Source organism: Podarcis muralis, chromosome 1 (genome assembly GCF_964188315.1).
Source record: "Podarcis muralis chromosome 1, rPodMur119.hap1.1, whole genome shotgun sequence".
Classification (NCBI taxonomy): Eukaryota; Metazoa; Chordata; class Lepidosauria; order Squamata; family Lacertidae; genus Podarcis; species Podarcis muralis.
Genome location: NC_135655.1, coordinates 118,872,595 through 118,888,470, shown reverse-complemented (window position 1 = coordinate 118,888,470; position 15,876 = coordinate 118,872,595). Strand labels below are relative to the sequence as shown.

Here is a 15,876-nt window from a genome sequence, read left to right as displayed (position 1 = left end):
TAAACAGCTTCTGGTGCAACAGAACACTGTGACGGAAACCAGAGTGCATGCAAACACCGTTTACTTTCCTGCCACAGTATCTACTTGCACCGGTGTGCTTTCAAACTGCTAGGTTGGCAGGAGTTGGGACAGAGCAACGGGAGCTCACCCTTTTGTGGGGATTCGAACCGCCGACCACAGTGCCACCCACATCCCTATACCTCACATTATACTTCCGATAGAATGTGAGGTTTCACTGACTTAGACCAAATGAACCACACACACTAGGAGAAAAATTGTGCTGTTCTGTGATTTAGGATCACGTTGCATGCATTCGGCGAAGTGGATTCTGCAGCACTAAAGCTTTTGCCATGACACTCTTTGTCATTTTGCTGCAAAAGGGTAGCTGCCCCTGCGGTAAAGGTTAACGGCTGTTTCAGACATGCACATTCACCGCTTGACTTGCTTGTTTGAATGAGCCAGCAAAGATCAAACACTACAATGACAGCTTTCATAAAATCTCACAGTGGCTTGGACTTAATCATACATAGAGTAGACCCATTGAAATCAATGGGGCAAGTTAGTCACAGCTAACTTAAGTCTCATTAATTTCAATGAGGCTACTCTAAGCATGATTATGCCTTGATCAAACATGGCTTTTCAATGTGCTTGGGTTACACCCTTAGTGTTGAGTAGGCAAGCGAAAAGCAATCTAGTAAAATCTGCTGCTGAATATTCATCTTGAGCTCAAAGTATTGTCAGCAAATATGACCCATTGTCTGCCATGATCTCTCAATAATTCTTGCTATTTAGGATGCAAGGCACATGGAATTATTCCTAAGCATGACTGAACCCACCCTAAAGTTACGCATTTTTATTTGTCGTGCCACTATATCTAGTAAAATATTTTCTTATCATTAATATTTTTGGCTTCTAGTGCCATCCCCATTTGTATTATATTGTCAAGGCGTCGAGAGTCCTCCCCTCCCGTTGATAACTTCACAGATAAGAATTAATGAGCAGTTTATAATTTATAGTCTTTTTAAATTACGTCATCTGGTTGCAAGCAAAAATCCACATCTCTCCACTAGGAGAGCAGTTGGCTACTCTAAATCCATCCCCCAAAAACATCCTGGGCACCAACAGGAAGTTCCTCCTCTCTGCATTCTTTGTTTTCTAATACAGACAGACCTCCTAGTTCTTGGGGAGGGAGACTCCCTCACACTCTAATGACGTGTCTGCTGGCTGTTCCCTCCCTTCTGTTTCTCTTTCCATTATCTCGTAGCTAGGTAACTCCTGCCGAAGCTGCTCAGTGTCTGTGTCTCTCCCTGCTTCTGAAACCGCTGGAGACAAGGGGGGATGAATCTTTCCCCTATAGCTCCTCTTCTGAGAAGAGCTGCTCTGCCTGAGAATGCATTCCCCAACCCTCTGATTCAGGTTATTCCCAGGCATATATTGATAATAACAGCAAAATGTCGGAGATAAGATGCAATAGTTTTCAGGAGGAAACATGGAAAGTTGGAAGCTCAAAAGATAACCCTCCCCAACTAGGTTCAAATCATATCCTTGTGCCTATAAGTACTGCATAGATTGCAAGTGTTGTTTTCCAACATCTGTAGGGTTGCAGATATTGTTTTCCTGAATCCAGTTTTCATGTCAACTTGACAAAGATGAGCTGGCGACTTACAGCTGGACCTCTTTGTCCAGGGATTCCATTGGTACCCGGGGGGCCAGGAGGACCACGGCCTCCGCTCAGTCCAGGAGCACCAGCCATGCCAGCAGGACCCTGTGTGGAAAGAAAATGTGCTCAAATTTACAAATTCCCATGTGATATTGAATAAAATGGCAGCTTAGACCACAGGGACAGCCAATGTGGTATGACAGCAGGATTACTTACTGGGGGACCTTTTGCACCAGGACTTCCATCTCTACCTCCAGGACCCTAGAGACAATAGGTAATAATATTTAGAAATGAGTGCATGGGAAAAGCTACGGAAAGTAGATATAAAATTTACTGCTTGCTATGCTCTAAAAGAAAATTATATGAAAATGTCGTATAGATGGCACTTAGCACCTAACAGATTATCTAAAATGTATAAAAAGGTTCCTAATAATAACTGGAAGTGTAAACAGGTAGATGGTTTTAATTTTACATATATTTGTGGTGGATTTGCAAGAAAGCGAGGATATTTGGGGAAATGCTTAAAACGAGTCTATTGAAAAAGCCCAAAGCGTTTCTGTTAGGGATTATAGGGGCAGAAATCCCACTTAAAATGTGAAAAGTTGTTTATGTATGTAACAACAGCAGCTAGGATTCTATATGTGCAGAAATGGAAGGAAGAAGAAGTTCCAACCAAAGAAGAATGGATAAGTAAGATAATGGACTATGCAGAACTGGCAAAATTAACAGCAAAATCAAGAGAGTCTAATGATGAGGGTTTTATGGAAGAATGGATGGCTTTTTTGGACTATTTAAAGAAATTTTATAGTATGACAAACTCGTGAGTAGGATTTCAGCTATGAGCAACAGAAGTAATTAGATTATAATATTGTGATAGATAGAAGATAGGGTGTATGCGAATCCCCCCCCGAAAAGCTGGATTCCCCCCTGAGGGTTGAATCCCGCTTGCTTTCAGCTCCGTGAATCAACCGGAAGGATTCAAAACCTGCTGGACCAGAGATTTACTGAAGATTGGAAGAAGTATATGAATAATTTGAAGAGCAACTGTAATCAGCAAATTATGCTAGTAGGACTACAAGAAGTTTTGTAAGGAGAAATATACGAAGTGTTACAAAGTAGAAAAAGATAGAGATATTGGTTATGAGTTTGAAATGTAATAGGGAAGATAAGAAATGCATACTGAGAGATTAGACTGGAAAATTTTCAGACAGGATTGATGGAAGTCAAAAATTTGAATAAGATGTAAAAGTATGTTAAATTACAGTTGAAAATAATATGTTAAAAAAAAACTAATAAAAATTATATTAAAAAAAAGATAGAAGATAGGGTGAAGCAGGCAACAACTCCATGGAAAATGAGGTTGGAAGTTGACAAAAATAAGAGAAAAGACAAAACTGTGTTTTGATTGTATAAGTTAAAAATGTTGAAACTTAATAAAACAGAAATGAAAAAAGAGAATAGGTAAAAACGTTGACATTCATGGAAGCAGCTTTAAAAATGTCTCTGTGAAACAGATTTTACTATGTGAGTAAAACAATGTATGGCTTTATAAAGGACATATGATACTTACAGCAGGACCAGGACCACCAGGCTGTCCTTGAGGACCAGGTTCTCCTCTTGCTCCAGGAGACCCACTAGAGCCAGGGGGGCCAACAGGGCCAGTTTCACCCTGAATTGAAGAGAGCGAGCAATCGGTTTTAACAAACAAAACTCAGTAGCTTGATGATTTCATCCTACTTTGTCAAACCTTTTTTAGGCATTACAAATATAGGCCACCACAAAACATCCATACAGAAAAGTTTAAAATATATACAGTTATAAACAGCCATGTAAAATATGTAATACAGTGGTACCTCGTGTTAAGTACTTAATTTGTTCCGGAGGTCCGTTCTTAACCTGAAACTGTACTTAACCTGAAGCACCACTTTAGCTAATGGGGCCTCCCGCTGCTGCCACGCCGCCGGAGCATGATTTCTGTTCTCATCCTGAAGCAAAGTTCTTAACCTGAAGCACTATTCCTGGGTTTGCGGAGTCTGTAACCTGAAGCGTATGTAACCTGAAGCGTATGTAACCTGAGGTACCACTGTAATGAGGATTTTCATTGGAGTTTCTTCTGATGCTTTCATTAAGTGAAAGATCACATCACACGAGGGACATGACAATCAGACACAATTTTACATGTCACCTGGGAAGACAGGCAAACTAATGCCAGTGTACCAGGGAATAACCACTTCACATGCTATTGGTAAAGGGTAAAGGGACCCCTGACCATTCGGTCCAGTCGCGGATGACTCTGGAGTTGTGGCGCTCATCTCGCTTTATTGGCCGAGGGAGCCGGCACACAGCTTCCGGGTCATGTGGCCAGCATGACTAAGCCGCTTCTGGCAAACCAGAGCAGCGTATGGAAACGCCATTTACCTTCCTGCCAGAGCGGTACCTATTTATCTACTTTGACATGCTTTCGAACTGCTAGGTTGGCAGGAGCAGGGAATGAGTAACGGGAGCTCACCCCATCATGGGGATTTGAACCGCCGACCTTCTGATCGGCAAGCCCTAGGCTCTGTGGTTTAACCCACAGCACCACCCATGCCCCACATGCTATTAATAGATAAGAAACACCTCGTTAGTGAAAAACCCAGACCCAAGAGCTACTTTTGATAAAACTTCCTAACTTCATCTATTTGTGGATTTCAGCAAAAACGTCCTTAGGATCGCAGATGAGACATATATGAGACATTTATTTAAAGGCAAAAATATAGGATGGAAAGGGATAGGATAGGATAGATACCTTAAAACCTGGAGAACCTGGAAATCCTGAAGGTCCAGGAGGGCCTGGGGGACCCTTAAGAAAACAGCAACAACAATATTATTATTGGAAGAAAACATGATATAGGTCATTATTTTTTAAAAGTATTAGTTGTGTTACATCATATTCTTATGAGAATAGATGAAAACAATCAAGAGACTATGTGGCCCATGTATGAACATAATCTTTCCCTTTCTGAATGTGTGACTTTGGAAGGTTACCTTCACCATCATGAGCTGCTACCCTTTGCTTGAAGTGACACATCAAGCACAGAGCTTAAGCTCAGGTATCTAGCCTAGGATCTCTCACAAAACCATAAGCTGCATTTGATTACTGCAAACCACAGAGGGCCTTCTCTGTGGTCACACCTAGGTTGTGGGACTCCCCACCAAGAGAGGTTCATTTTGTTCATCTCTGATGGACTTCCATCATCTTGTTCACACAATTTTTTGGCTTCATAAACTGGTCTTTTTTAACAACAGCAACAGCAACAAATCTCCTATGGCCTGTTCCTTACACATTTTTTTAAAAATGTGGTTGACATGTTGATGTATTGTGATTTTAAATATGTTGCAAGTAAACTTGATTATTATTTTTTTACTGAAAATGCAGGATATGGATATCACAACAATATATAAATAACACAGGTCTCAGGAAGCTTGTGTTATGATCACGTGAATGGTTATACGCTGGTCTTTGCAGTATGCCAGATATAAGTTACTTGGATTTCATAATGCTGAATATGGACAGATTTTAGCACACATTAGTCTCTTGGCTAAGTCCCACTGCATTGTGATGGAATGGAGACTTAGAGCTCATCTAAACTTGCACATGTCCCCTGCCTAGAAAGCATGAGTCTGAGCAGTTTTCCACTTGCCCCACTGCTTTCCCCTGGGAAACCAGCTCTTTAGGAATAAATCAGAGCAAAGTCAGTCTGGAGAAAACCTGATTGACGTTTGCTCTGATTCAGCAGTAAACATTGGGTTTCCCCAGGGGAAAATGGTGCGGCAAGGGCAAATTGGATGAGTCTTTAGCGCAGCTGCTCTCATGTGGTGAGACTTTCACTTCAGCCACAAACTTTGACTCCCAATCACAGGGAAGACTCTTGTTAAAAGCAAGATGGCGTAAACCCATTTAAATTTCACTCTGTTCAGTGGACTGAGACACGCCTAACATTGTCTGGGTTTCCTCAGCACTTATGGAAACTGTGGTTTTAGATTTTGTTCGATAATCAATAACCTGAGAAGAATTTCAATCTAAATGCTATTCAGAGAGACGTGACTAGATAGGTTTATTTATCTTTGTTGGATATCTATCTGACCCTTCTGTCACAACTTCTGGAGAGTGCACAGGGGGTGAGCTCTCAACCTTTTTTAAAAAAAGATTTTGAGATGGAACTTAGCAAGTTTTTGAATAAAACAAGAGACTCCTAGGGCGTGGGATGAACGTATAGAAGCAGAAGATACCAGTGCGAATAATAAAAGGGCCAGGCATTGTTTTAATGATGCAGGTTGCCTGGCGCTCCTGATTCTCTGCAACAAATGTAATATCTGAAGTGCAATACATCTGAAGTTTTAATTTGGCCATTGCCTTCATTGAGGGAAGCCAGAAGTGTTTTATGTCTCGCTTGCAATTCAGCAGCACTTAATATAATATATGGGCTAGATGTAAAGGTAAAGGGACCCCTGACCATTAGGTCCAGTCGCGACCAACTCTGGGGTTGCGGCGCTCATCTCGCTTTATTGGCCAAGGGCCGGTGTACAGCTTCTGGGTAATGTGGCCAGCATGACTAAGCCGCTTCTGGCGAACAAGAGCAGTGCACGGAAACACCGTTTACCTTCCCGCTGGAGTGGTACCTATTTATCTACTTGCACTTTGACATGCTTTTGAACTGCTAGGTTGGCAGGAGCAGGGACCGAGCAACGGGAGCTCACCCCATTGCGGGGATTCAAACCACCAACCTTCTGATCGGAAAGTCCTAGGCTCTGTGGTTTAACCCACAGTGCCAACTGCTTCCCGGGCTAGATGTACTCCGAGTTATAAACAGAGTTATAAAATGAGATGGCTGGCGCGGCGAAAGAGGGCAAGCCCCGGCTGTGCCGGCCCTAAATAGGGCAGGCCACGCCCCCCCAGCCACCCGATTGGCTTGCTGGGCGGACGACGCGGCCGGGATTCCCTCGTTCTCGCGGGGGCTGCAACCCAGCCCCCACGCACAGGGGGTGGGCGTGAAGCCCGCAACCCCACCTCCTTGCCAGGTCCTGGAAGTGGCTTTATCTACTTGCACTTTGACATGCTTTCAAACTGCTAGGTTGGCAGGAGCAGGGACCGAGCAACGGGAGCTCACCCCGTCGCGGGGATTCGAACCACCAACCTTCTGATCAGAAAGTCCTAGGCTCTGTGGTGTAACCCACAGCGCCAACTGCGTCCCGGGCTAGATGTACTCCGAGTTATAAACAGGTCAGCTTTTGAATATATGCAGAGTGGCTGATAGCTACACAATGCACAGTTACTTACGGGTTGGCCAGCTGCTCCAGGAGAGCCATCATTACCACGACCGCCCTGCAAATGGAATTAAATACATTAGGAACAAACAAAACCTGACACAGAACAATATTAATATGTTTCCCTCTTTTAAACAAACATTTGTTTGTAAGGAACAAAAGAAAACTCCATGTGCGAATTCCTCTCATCGCGAACACTGAACTTGCTCCTCACCAGAAACTTTGGAGTTTCAGGAATTTTATGTGCACATTGGAGCTCTGGGTGATGAATCTGGAACTGATGGGTTTGGGAGGGGAGAAACAAGGGGACAAAATCTTCAAGAAAGGCAGTTTTAAAAATGCCTTTTAAATAATGGCTGCCAAGCCCACAAAGTAAACAAACTGTAGTATGTGTTAATCCAGGTATAGGGGGAGAATAAATTGATTCTTACTACAGGCACTTGGGATATACTTGGAAAATAAAAACACAGAATTTGGGGGCATCAGTGCCAAAGGTGTGGAGGATATATAAATAGTTCACCATTCTTGACAGTCAGTAGCCAGGCCTCCAACAAGGCATGGAGGATGCAATCCTATCTAGGATTGCTGCTATAATAATAATAATAATAATAATAATAATAATAATAATAATAATAATAATAATAATAATAGATGTTGCTTTTAATACACCTATTGATTTTTAAATGTCATCAATAAGCATATTAACAACAACAACAATAACAACAATCACTGACAAATCTCTGCACAGAACATGTAGAGATTCACTGTATATTCAGTGGGCTTGTCTGCACACCCTCCCTAGTTTAGCCCCCAATCCCAATATTTTTCTTGAGTTTCTGCAATCCTTGGGGTTTCTTCTCAGTCTGCTGAAACTTCCCTCTTCTGTGTGGATGGTACTTTTGTAACATACGGACCCTTTCTCCAAACACACTCATGCTATACTTTCTCGTCTCCTTTTGTACACAAGAAAACCAGAGGTAACATGAGAAAATTCTGGGTCTGCATGCTACCTTCCAGGATTCTTGAGACCTACTGAAGATGCCTTCCCTGAAGGACTAAAAATAGCAATCAATGTGAAGTTTTGGTTCAGTAACTTACAGCACTTCCTGGAGCTCCCGGTCTTCCTCTCTCGCCAGGCTGACCTCTTGGACCCTAATGAATATATATGACATTCAGTTAAGGAATAGAAATCAAACACATTTTGTTTAAAATTATTCATCACTGACTGGATAGCTGGGAAACCTTTATGAGAGAAACACCACCAATGACTCTTTAAGATTTTGGCCCCATAGTAAGACTATTTTGATCATGTATGTTGGGATTCACTGCCCATAGGAGCTGGGGTGGCTCAGAGGAGGCAGTGTCTATTTAGGAGGACACCATCTCCACACTCCAATCCTTCCACCATTTTATAAAATAAAATAAAAGATAAAGGACCCCTGGATGGTTAAGTCTAGTCAAAGGCAACTATGGGGTTGCGGCACTCATCTTGCTTTGAGGCCAAGGGAGCTGGCATTTGTCCACAGATAGCTTTCCGAGTCGTGTGGCCAGCATGACTAAACTGCTTCTGGCGCAACGGGACACCATGACGGAAGCCAGAGCACATGGAAACGCTGTTTACCTTCCCACCACCTATTTATCTACTTGCACTGGCATGCTTTCAAACTGCTAGGTTGGCAGGAGCTGGAGCAGAGCATCGGGAGCTCACCCCATCACACAGATTCAAACCGCCAACCTTCTGATCATCAGGCCCAAGAGGCTCAGGGGTTTAGACCACAGTGCCACCCTCATCATTTTATATACAGTATCTACCAGCTCTATGTATATTTAGCTGCTCAGGGATAGTTGAGCTTGTGTAGTAGGAAGCCCTTTTTTGGACAACAGAAATGGATAACAGCATGAAATCTCTTCTTAAAAGGGAACAGATGCACAATCGACTAGCTGGTGGCAACATATATTAAAGGTAAAGGGACCCCTGACCATTAGGTCCAGTCGTGGCCGACTCTGGGGTTGCGGCGCTCATCTCGCTTTATTGGCCGAGGGAGTCGGCGTACAGCTTCTGGGTCGTGTGGCCAGCATGACTAAGCCACTTCTGGAGAACCAGAGCAGCACACGGAAACACCGTTTACCTTCCCGCTAGAGTGGTACCTATTTCTCTACTTGCACTTTGATGTGCTTTTGATCTGCTAGGTTGGCAGGAGCAGGGACCAAGCAACAGGAGCTCACCCCATTGCAGGGGTTCGAACCACGACCTTCCGATCAGCAAGTCCTAGGCTCTGTGGTTTAACCCACAGCGCCAACCCTCGTCCCAGTAACATATATTACTGGTTGTTAAACAGCTCCACAGCTCATTTCTGCAGGCTATTCAAAAGGTAAGTGCTTACCTTTGAAACCCTATACAGCTTGAGATGGGAATGATACTTGAAGGAACATCCTGTGTCCATTATAGCCTGTCATAAACTGATATCACAATCACCAGAGGTGCTCTATTTGATACCCCCACCTTTTGAAGTGAGGCAGGTGACTTTCTCAGCTGTGGAATTCCATTTACAGAATCTTTCCCCATTTACGGCATCTACTATGCTATCTTTTTGTGCCAGAGGAAAACAAAACTGTTTTAATTTTCCAGGTTTTTAACTGTTCCTATGTGATTATTTTATATCTATTACACTTGTTTTATTTACATTTTTAATAATAATAAAGGTCATCTTAATGTTTTGCCTTGGTTTTCCTGTGTGTGCTGCCCTGGAAGTATTTATAGCAAAGGGAACAAGGCATATAAATTTAATCCAATAGCTGAATGTTCTATCAAGTATTCATTTTGAGACTTCCTACTCAATTGTTTTGAAATAAACAAATTACCATTGGTCCGGGGGATCCATTTTCTCCAGGAAGTCCGTTCTCACCCTATTTAATAAAGAAAACACTGGATAAATATACAGCATATATTGTTTCACATTTTATCTGGTGTGTTTTGAAAACTGTTTTTTCTTTTTTTTTGTGAATCGTTAAATATTTTTCCCTGATCCAGCAAGGTCAATAAGTTCATGGAAGCAGGCTTTTATATGAGGATCACTTTTTTGATCAGACCCTCATATGTAAAATAAAAATAAAAATGCAATACATAGGTCAAATCTGCCTGCACTATCTTGGGCTATACATGCAGTGATCCTGGCTGGATTGGGCCATAGGGGAGATGGATCATTTGCATGGGAAGTAAGATCAACATCACCAAAGACAACCCGATGAGCATGTAAAGAGGTCTTTGTGTGTTGTAGAGATCCCGATGGGCATTGCTGAACACAGGGATCTCTGGAGTTAGAACCTTGTGTGAAATGGTAAATATTTTCCTATTCTTCTTAAATTGTGTGAAGCGGTTGCATAATTAGGCAAATACTATGGTGCAATAATACACAGGTTTACTGGGCCTCAGAATGAAGTAAGCGCCACTGATTTTGGCATGGCTTGCTTTTAGGTAGGGATGGTAGAACCTGTTAGTCTCAAGTTTTCTCTCAGTTTCTCATTTTTCCATTCTTAAGTTCAGTTCACACATTTTTGCATTGGTTTGAGAAATATATATGTAAAAAATGTCCTCGTGAAAATTTGTAGGCACATTTCTCACAATATACACATCATTTTAACTGTAGTTTTGCCTAATATACACATTTTAGGCAAGCAATTTCCCCCTCATGTAAGGCATTTTTGTATGACATTTTTAGTAATAGAATGCATTAATTAATAGAATGCACACTTTCCTGCAACATAGACATTTTGTATACCTTTTATGCCAGAGAAGTGCAAAATTCAGAGAGCTCCAAAGGACAGTCGTATATATTATTTTTTGTGAACCAAACTGAATTTGTCACCCATCCCTACTATCAGGTAAGGGTATATAAGATTGCTGCCCTAAACTCTATTCAGGCATTCCTAATTCTATTCACGGAACTGGTGTGGGGCTGTGCATGCCACTCTCACCTCAACTTTGCATTTGGCAGAACCCACTTACAGTCCCCCCTGTGTTTGGGAAACCTTATTGTGCAAGCAGAGAAGGCTAGACAAATGTTTAGCTAAATGCACTTAAAAATCCCATATTCAGGGTTATCCACTCTTTCAACCAAACCAAGCATGCAGCCTCATAATACAGCTTAATGGCCCCTTCAGGCATACATTTAAAACAATCCCTAATTTGGTAGAAGCGGTTCTGTACAGTATTTAGAATAAACATATTTTACCTTCAGACCAGGAGCACCTGCATCACCTTTGGCACCATCTCTTCCATCAAATCCCTTTGGGAAAGGAAATAAATATATTGGCACATCTCTTTGGAAAATGCCATTCTCTCTCTCCCTGCCCCCCATTTTGATAAACAACAGAGTTTGCTCTGTTCATTTCCCCCTACACCCAGTGCTTTTTTCTGGGGGGGGGGGATGCAGGGGTACGCATATCCCTAAACATTTTTTGAATCTTTGTACTTTTGTCCATTTACTCTGTTTATTTTCCCTGATTTGAACTATAAAATGTTGAGTTTCTTGAGTCAAAATGAGAGTACTCCTAAACAATTTTTTTTGGGAAGAAAAGCAAAGCACTGCCTACATCTGAGTAGAGACGCACAAATAGAAATTATTTACCTTAACTATGGTCAAAGAAACTTCAGGGAGGAGGGGTTAAGAATTTCACACAATTTCTATTTATTTATTCTACAGGGGGAGGAAACATTATCTAACAGTTTCTCAAGTGGAAGCAACAGCAGTTGTGTTGCCAGTCTGACCACCATTTTGGATTCTCTAATCATGGGAGGGAAACAGCATTGTGGGAGGGAAATAGCAGCCGCCAAATTAAAATAATATAGAACAACAACAAAAGGAGAATCTTCAGGGGAAATTCTGAAAATCTGTTCTTAATGCCAGAGAAAAAGTAACCCCAGGAATGCAAACTCCAAGGAAATGGGATTGCATATCTCCAAAGCTAATCTATGTAGAAAAAAGAATTCTCCATAGAAATTGCCTGAACACAGCAGTGCTAATGAAAAATTGTACTCATCTGAGAATATTTCCACTTTCCACTGACTCTGCCAGTGAATACTTGCTAACACAACCGGACCCCAAGCCAACAAAAGCTAATTGCAGTTACCTTGTCCTAACTGGTTGAATTGGGGCCCTGATCTTTGGGGCTTCAGCGAGTTTAGCTTAGAAAAGTGTTTGAGTGAACAAACATCTCATTGGCTTGAGTAAGATTCTGCTATATACAAGAACTGGGAGAATTACCGCTTGTTGATATGCCTTCTAACATGCACTGGCTGAAGTTAAAATACTTACTCGGTGACCTTTCATTCCAGGCATGCCAGGCATGCCAGGGGGACCTTTGTGACCCTAAATGGAAATGAGAGGTAGTAGAAAAAGAATCCATGAAGGCACATGTAAAATGGAGATCATTTTATATAAATATTCACTGAAAGAGTTTTTATTGCATTCTCAGTTCAATGGCTCCCCGGTTGTTTCTGAACTACAATTCCCATCAGCCCCAGCAAGCAAAGGATGATGGGAGTTGTTATTTAGCAACATCTGGAGGGCCAAAGGTTTCCCAAATGTGACTTAGGGTGATACCCAAATAAGTCATACTCAGAGTATATCCACCGATTTCACTGGGTTTGTTCTAAGCATGGCTAACTCTGGGCATCCCTCAGATTGAAACAAACAAACAGACAAACAAACTGACAAAGAAAGAAAGAAAGAAAGAAAGAAAGAAAGAAAGAAAGAAAGACAAAAGAATGAACAAACTAACGAATCTCTGAGCACATTATTATTTGAAGCAAGGGCTGATTGGAATATGACCTGATCCTCACCCTACTGCCATGCCACCCCTACTTACCTGTTGTATAACCATAAAGTAATGGCCTGATTTCACCCAACACATGTGGTCTCATGTGCCTCATTCCCACAGCTTCCAAGAGCCACATTTCTACAACTGCTACACATCATGATACTGTGGAAATACTCTCCAAATTGGGAAGTGGGTTTTTCCCCTCCCCCCATCGGGACAATCCTGAAATGCATGGCTTCCAGCAGGGAGTTCAAACAACCCCACACAGCACTGAATTAATGTGTGGGGCAGTTTCAGGGGTGTATGGGCTTAGTCTTGTCACTGCTGGCAGGCAGTGTGGTTACGTACCCTGCTACCTGCATATCTGGTCAGTGTTTGGATGTACCTGATGTGCCTAGTTACATGCACATGTAAAGAGCTCCTCCATGCAAGGGAGATCCTGAGCAGCTCTAGGTGTTTGGGTGACAGGATGCTGTCAGGAACTCCCAGCTGGTTTCCCGGGAAAATATAAAGACAAAGGAAGGTTCCTTACTGTCCCTTTTTAGTCAATATTTATAGAGAGAGGCTATAGAACCCAGTCTCTTAGATAATGGCGCTGTCCCGAGTGAATCTCCACCCCCCCGTCTCTCCTACTTCCTCATTCGTCATCATCATCACCTCCTCTATGGGTGCCCTCTGTCTTTGAGCTCTTTGCTCTCCTACTTTTAAGGCTCACCAGGTTCTAGGAGATGAAGGGTCTAGAATACTTTCTAAAGACACTGTGTCATCCAGCTGCCGTTCCGGTCCTGCCTCCTCCTCTCCCATTATTTCCCAACTTTCCCTCTCATCTGCCTCTGAGCTGTGATCTCCTGCAACCCCCTGTTGTAAATCTAAACTGTCTTCCTCTTCTTCTTCCCTGGAAAGGTCAGGATGGGGAGGCAGTCTCCACCACTCCTCCTCTGCCCAGTCCCTGACATTGGGTAATTTCAAGAGAAGAGCCCCTTCACAACCTCACTGAACATGCACTCAACATGGATGTTGCGTATGTCAGTGGCCCGAACATGACTACTTTCAAAAGCATGACGGCACATATCAGAACTGCCCTGATGATAAACACCACTTCAACACTGTCTTCAGCCACATTCAGATTGGACCACGTTTCCAGAACCACCCATATTTATACTCAAAACCAAGAAAATATTTTTTTCCCTTCCTTACAGGAGTACCAGGTAATCCACGTTCGCCGGTTCTGCCAGGTCTTCCAGATTCTCCCTAAAGAGAGATAATAATAATAATAATAATAATAATAATAATAATAATAATAATGCATTGTCTTGCTATAGTGTCTCAGTAAATTCTTAAGAGTTCAAAAGAAGGACCAGACCTACAACAGGAAAATCAGTTTTGTGAATGGCATTCCTTTATGAGAAGAACAATAATGTTTTGTTGACTTTAATTGACCTATTCTCACAATTCATTGTGCAAATAACGAGCAGCCTGTGCAGGTCTTCCAGTGTATACTAAGGTGTGTATATGATGGAAGGGTGGCCCGATACAACCCTCTGGCTTTGAGCTCAACAAGCAGGCCTGGCCCACCTATGAGGCATGGTGAGGCAATTGCCTCAGGGTGGCCAGCGCTAGACAGCTGGGAGGGGTGGTAGATTCGGCTTCTGTGGAGCACAAAGACTGCCATTTGCTGCTCTTGTCAGCTGCCACTGCTTCCTCTGCTGCATGCCCATCTACCCCGTGTGCCCCCCAACCCACATGGCAAAATGTGCTCGACTGTCCCTGTCAACAAGAGGAACCAGGAACTTAGGCTAGTGGATGGCAAATCAGCATTCATGGCGTCTGAAGTCTCTTTCATCGATCTTTGAGCAAAACAGGAAATGGGGGACACCTTGTATCAAGAGAAGAACTTTTCTACCTGTACAATCCACCTTTGGATTCAAACCAACGGTGTAGAAGAAAATGACTCTTCTTAGATAGCCTTATGTAATATTATAAGCTTAATGTTAACTATGAACTTAACTTACATCTTTTCCGGCAGGGCCAGGTGGACCCATATTTCCAGGTGGACCAGCAGGACCCTGAAAAACAGAAACAATATATGGTGGTCTACAGAAATGATAGCCGGTGGAAATCAGATTATGTAGGTTCTGAGAGAAAGAGAACTCAGCAGGTGATGTCGGAATCCAAACTGATTTCCCCTACTTTTCTGCAACTGTTTACAACCTTCCATGAAGTGGAATAGTAAGATGGAGTCTGTAGTCATTATGGCTATTGAGAAACTGGTGCCCAAAATATGGTGTCTGTGAATCTATCCACAATGGATTTGTACGGCGATGTCAATTATATGGCACCTGTTGTTTGTTAATTTCATGGCTGAATATTTCTTGTTATTGTCCCTCCCACCACATGGTGAAATCTAGGATTTCAGAAGTCTTGCAAAACATTATGCAGGACATTGTTTTATTAATCTATATTCTCAGGCTTTGGCTGGAGAAATTCACTTTTGTGAGTCCAATTAGCATGAACATGATTCTCAGAGAATGTTGCCTGGTCATGGTTTTGTAGTTCAGTTTATCTGAAAAAAATTAACTCATGTGACAATTTGTCCCTTTAATGCTTTTTAAAGTAAATGCTCTAAAAAGTAAAAATAAATAAATATTGTATTGATTTTTTTGAACGACTTGATATTATCTTTAAAAATATGTTCCCCAAAAGTGTATATGTCCCTGAGCACAGCTGGAGCTTTCAAAGTAAGTTCTCCTTGTATAAGAGCAAGAACGAAGGCGGTTCCCAGTCCGCTCACAGGTGCTTATAATATCAGCGGTATTATCAGTTGGTAACCGCCTTCAATTTTAACCTGAAGATTGCCACTTGTCCAGTTTTAATTTTAATTTATTTGAATTAATTGTGGGATGTATCTTAATTTATTGATCGCTTGTTTTATGCATTATCTTACTTGTATGATGTTAGCCACTCTGAGCCTGGCTTTGGCCGGGGAGGGCAGGATATTAATAATAATAATAATAATAATAATAATAATAATAATAATAATAAACATTTATTTGGCACTTTTGCCTCAGCAGATTAATGGTGCAATCCTA

The 15,876-nt window shown here is 42.0% G+C and overlaps 1 protein-coding gene across 1 annotated transcript in view; it reads right to left on the bottom strand.

The window, feature by feature from the left end:
• Window positions 1–15,876, bottom strand: part of COL3A1 (collagen type III alpha 1 chain) — a 96,395-nt gene that overhangs the window by 31,883 nt on the left and 48,636 nt on the right. The window contains exons 8-18 of the mRNA XM_077917242.1: window positions 14,800–14,853; window positions 13,985–14,038; window positions 12,283–12,336; window positions 11,200–11,253; window positions 9,830–9,874; window positions 8,066–8,119; window positions 6,981–7,025; window positions 4,449–4,502; window positions 3,231–3,329; window positions 1,877–1,921; window positions 1,667–1,765 (exon numbers count right to left, since the gene is read on the bottom strand). Coding sequence (XP_077773368.1) covers window positions 1,667–1,765; window positions 1,877–1,921; window positions 3,231–3,329; window positions 4,449–4,502; window positions 6,981–7,025; window positions 8,066–8,119; window positions 9,830–9,874; window positions 11,200–11,253; window positions 12,283–12,336; window positions 13,985–14,038; window positions 14,800–14,853 — 657 coding nt within the window. The remainder of the gene's footprint in view (window positions 1–1,666; window positions 1,766–1,876; window positions 1,922–3,230; window positions 3,330–4,448; window positions 4,503–6,980; window positions 7,026–8,065; window positions 8,120–9,829; window positions 9,875–11,199; window positions 11,254–12,282; window positions 12,337–13,984; window positions 14,039–14,799; window positions 14,854–15,876) is intronic.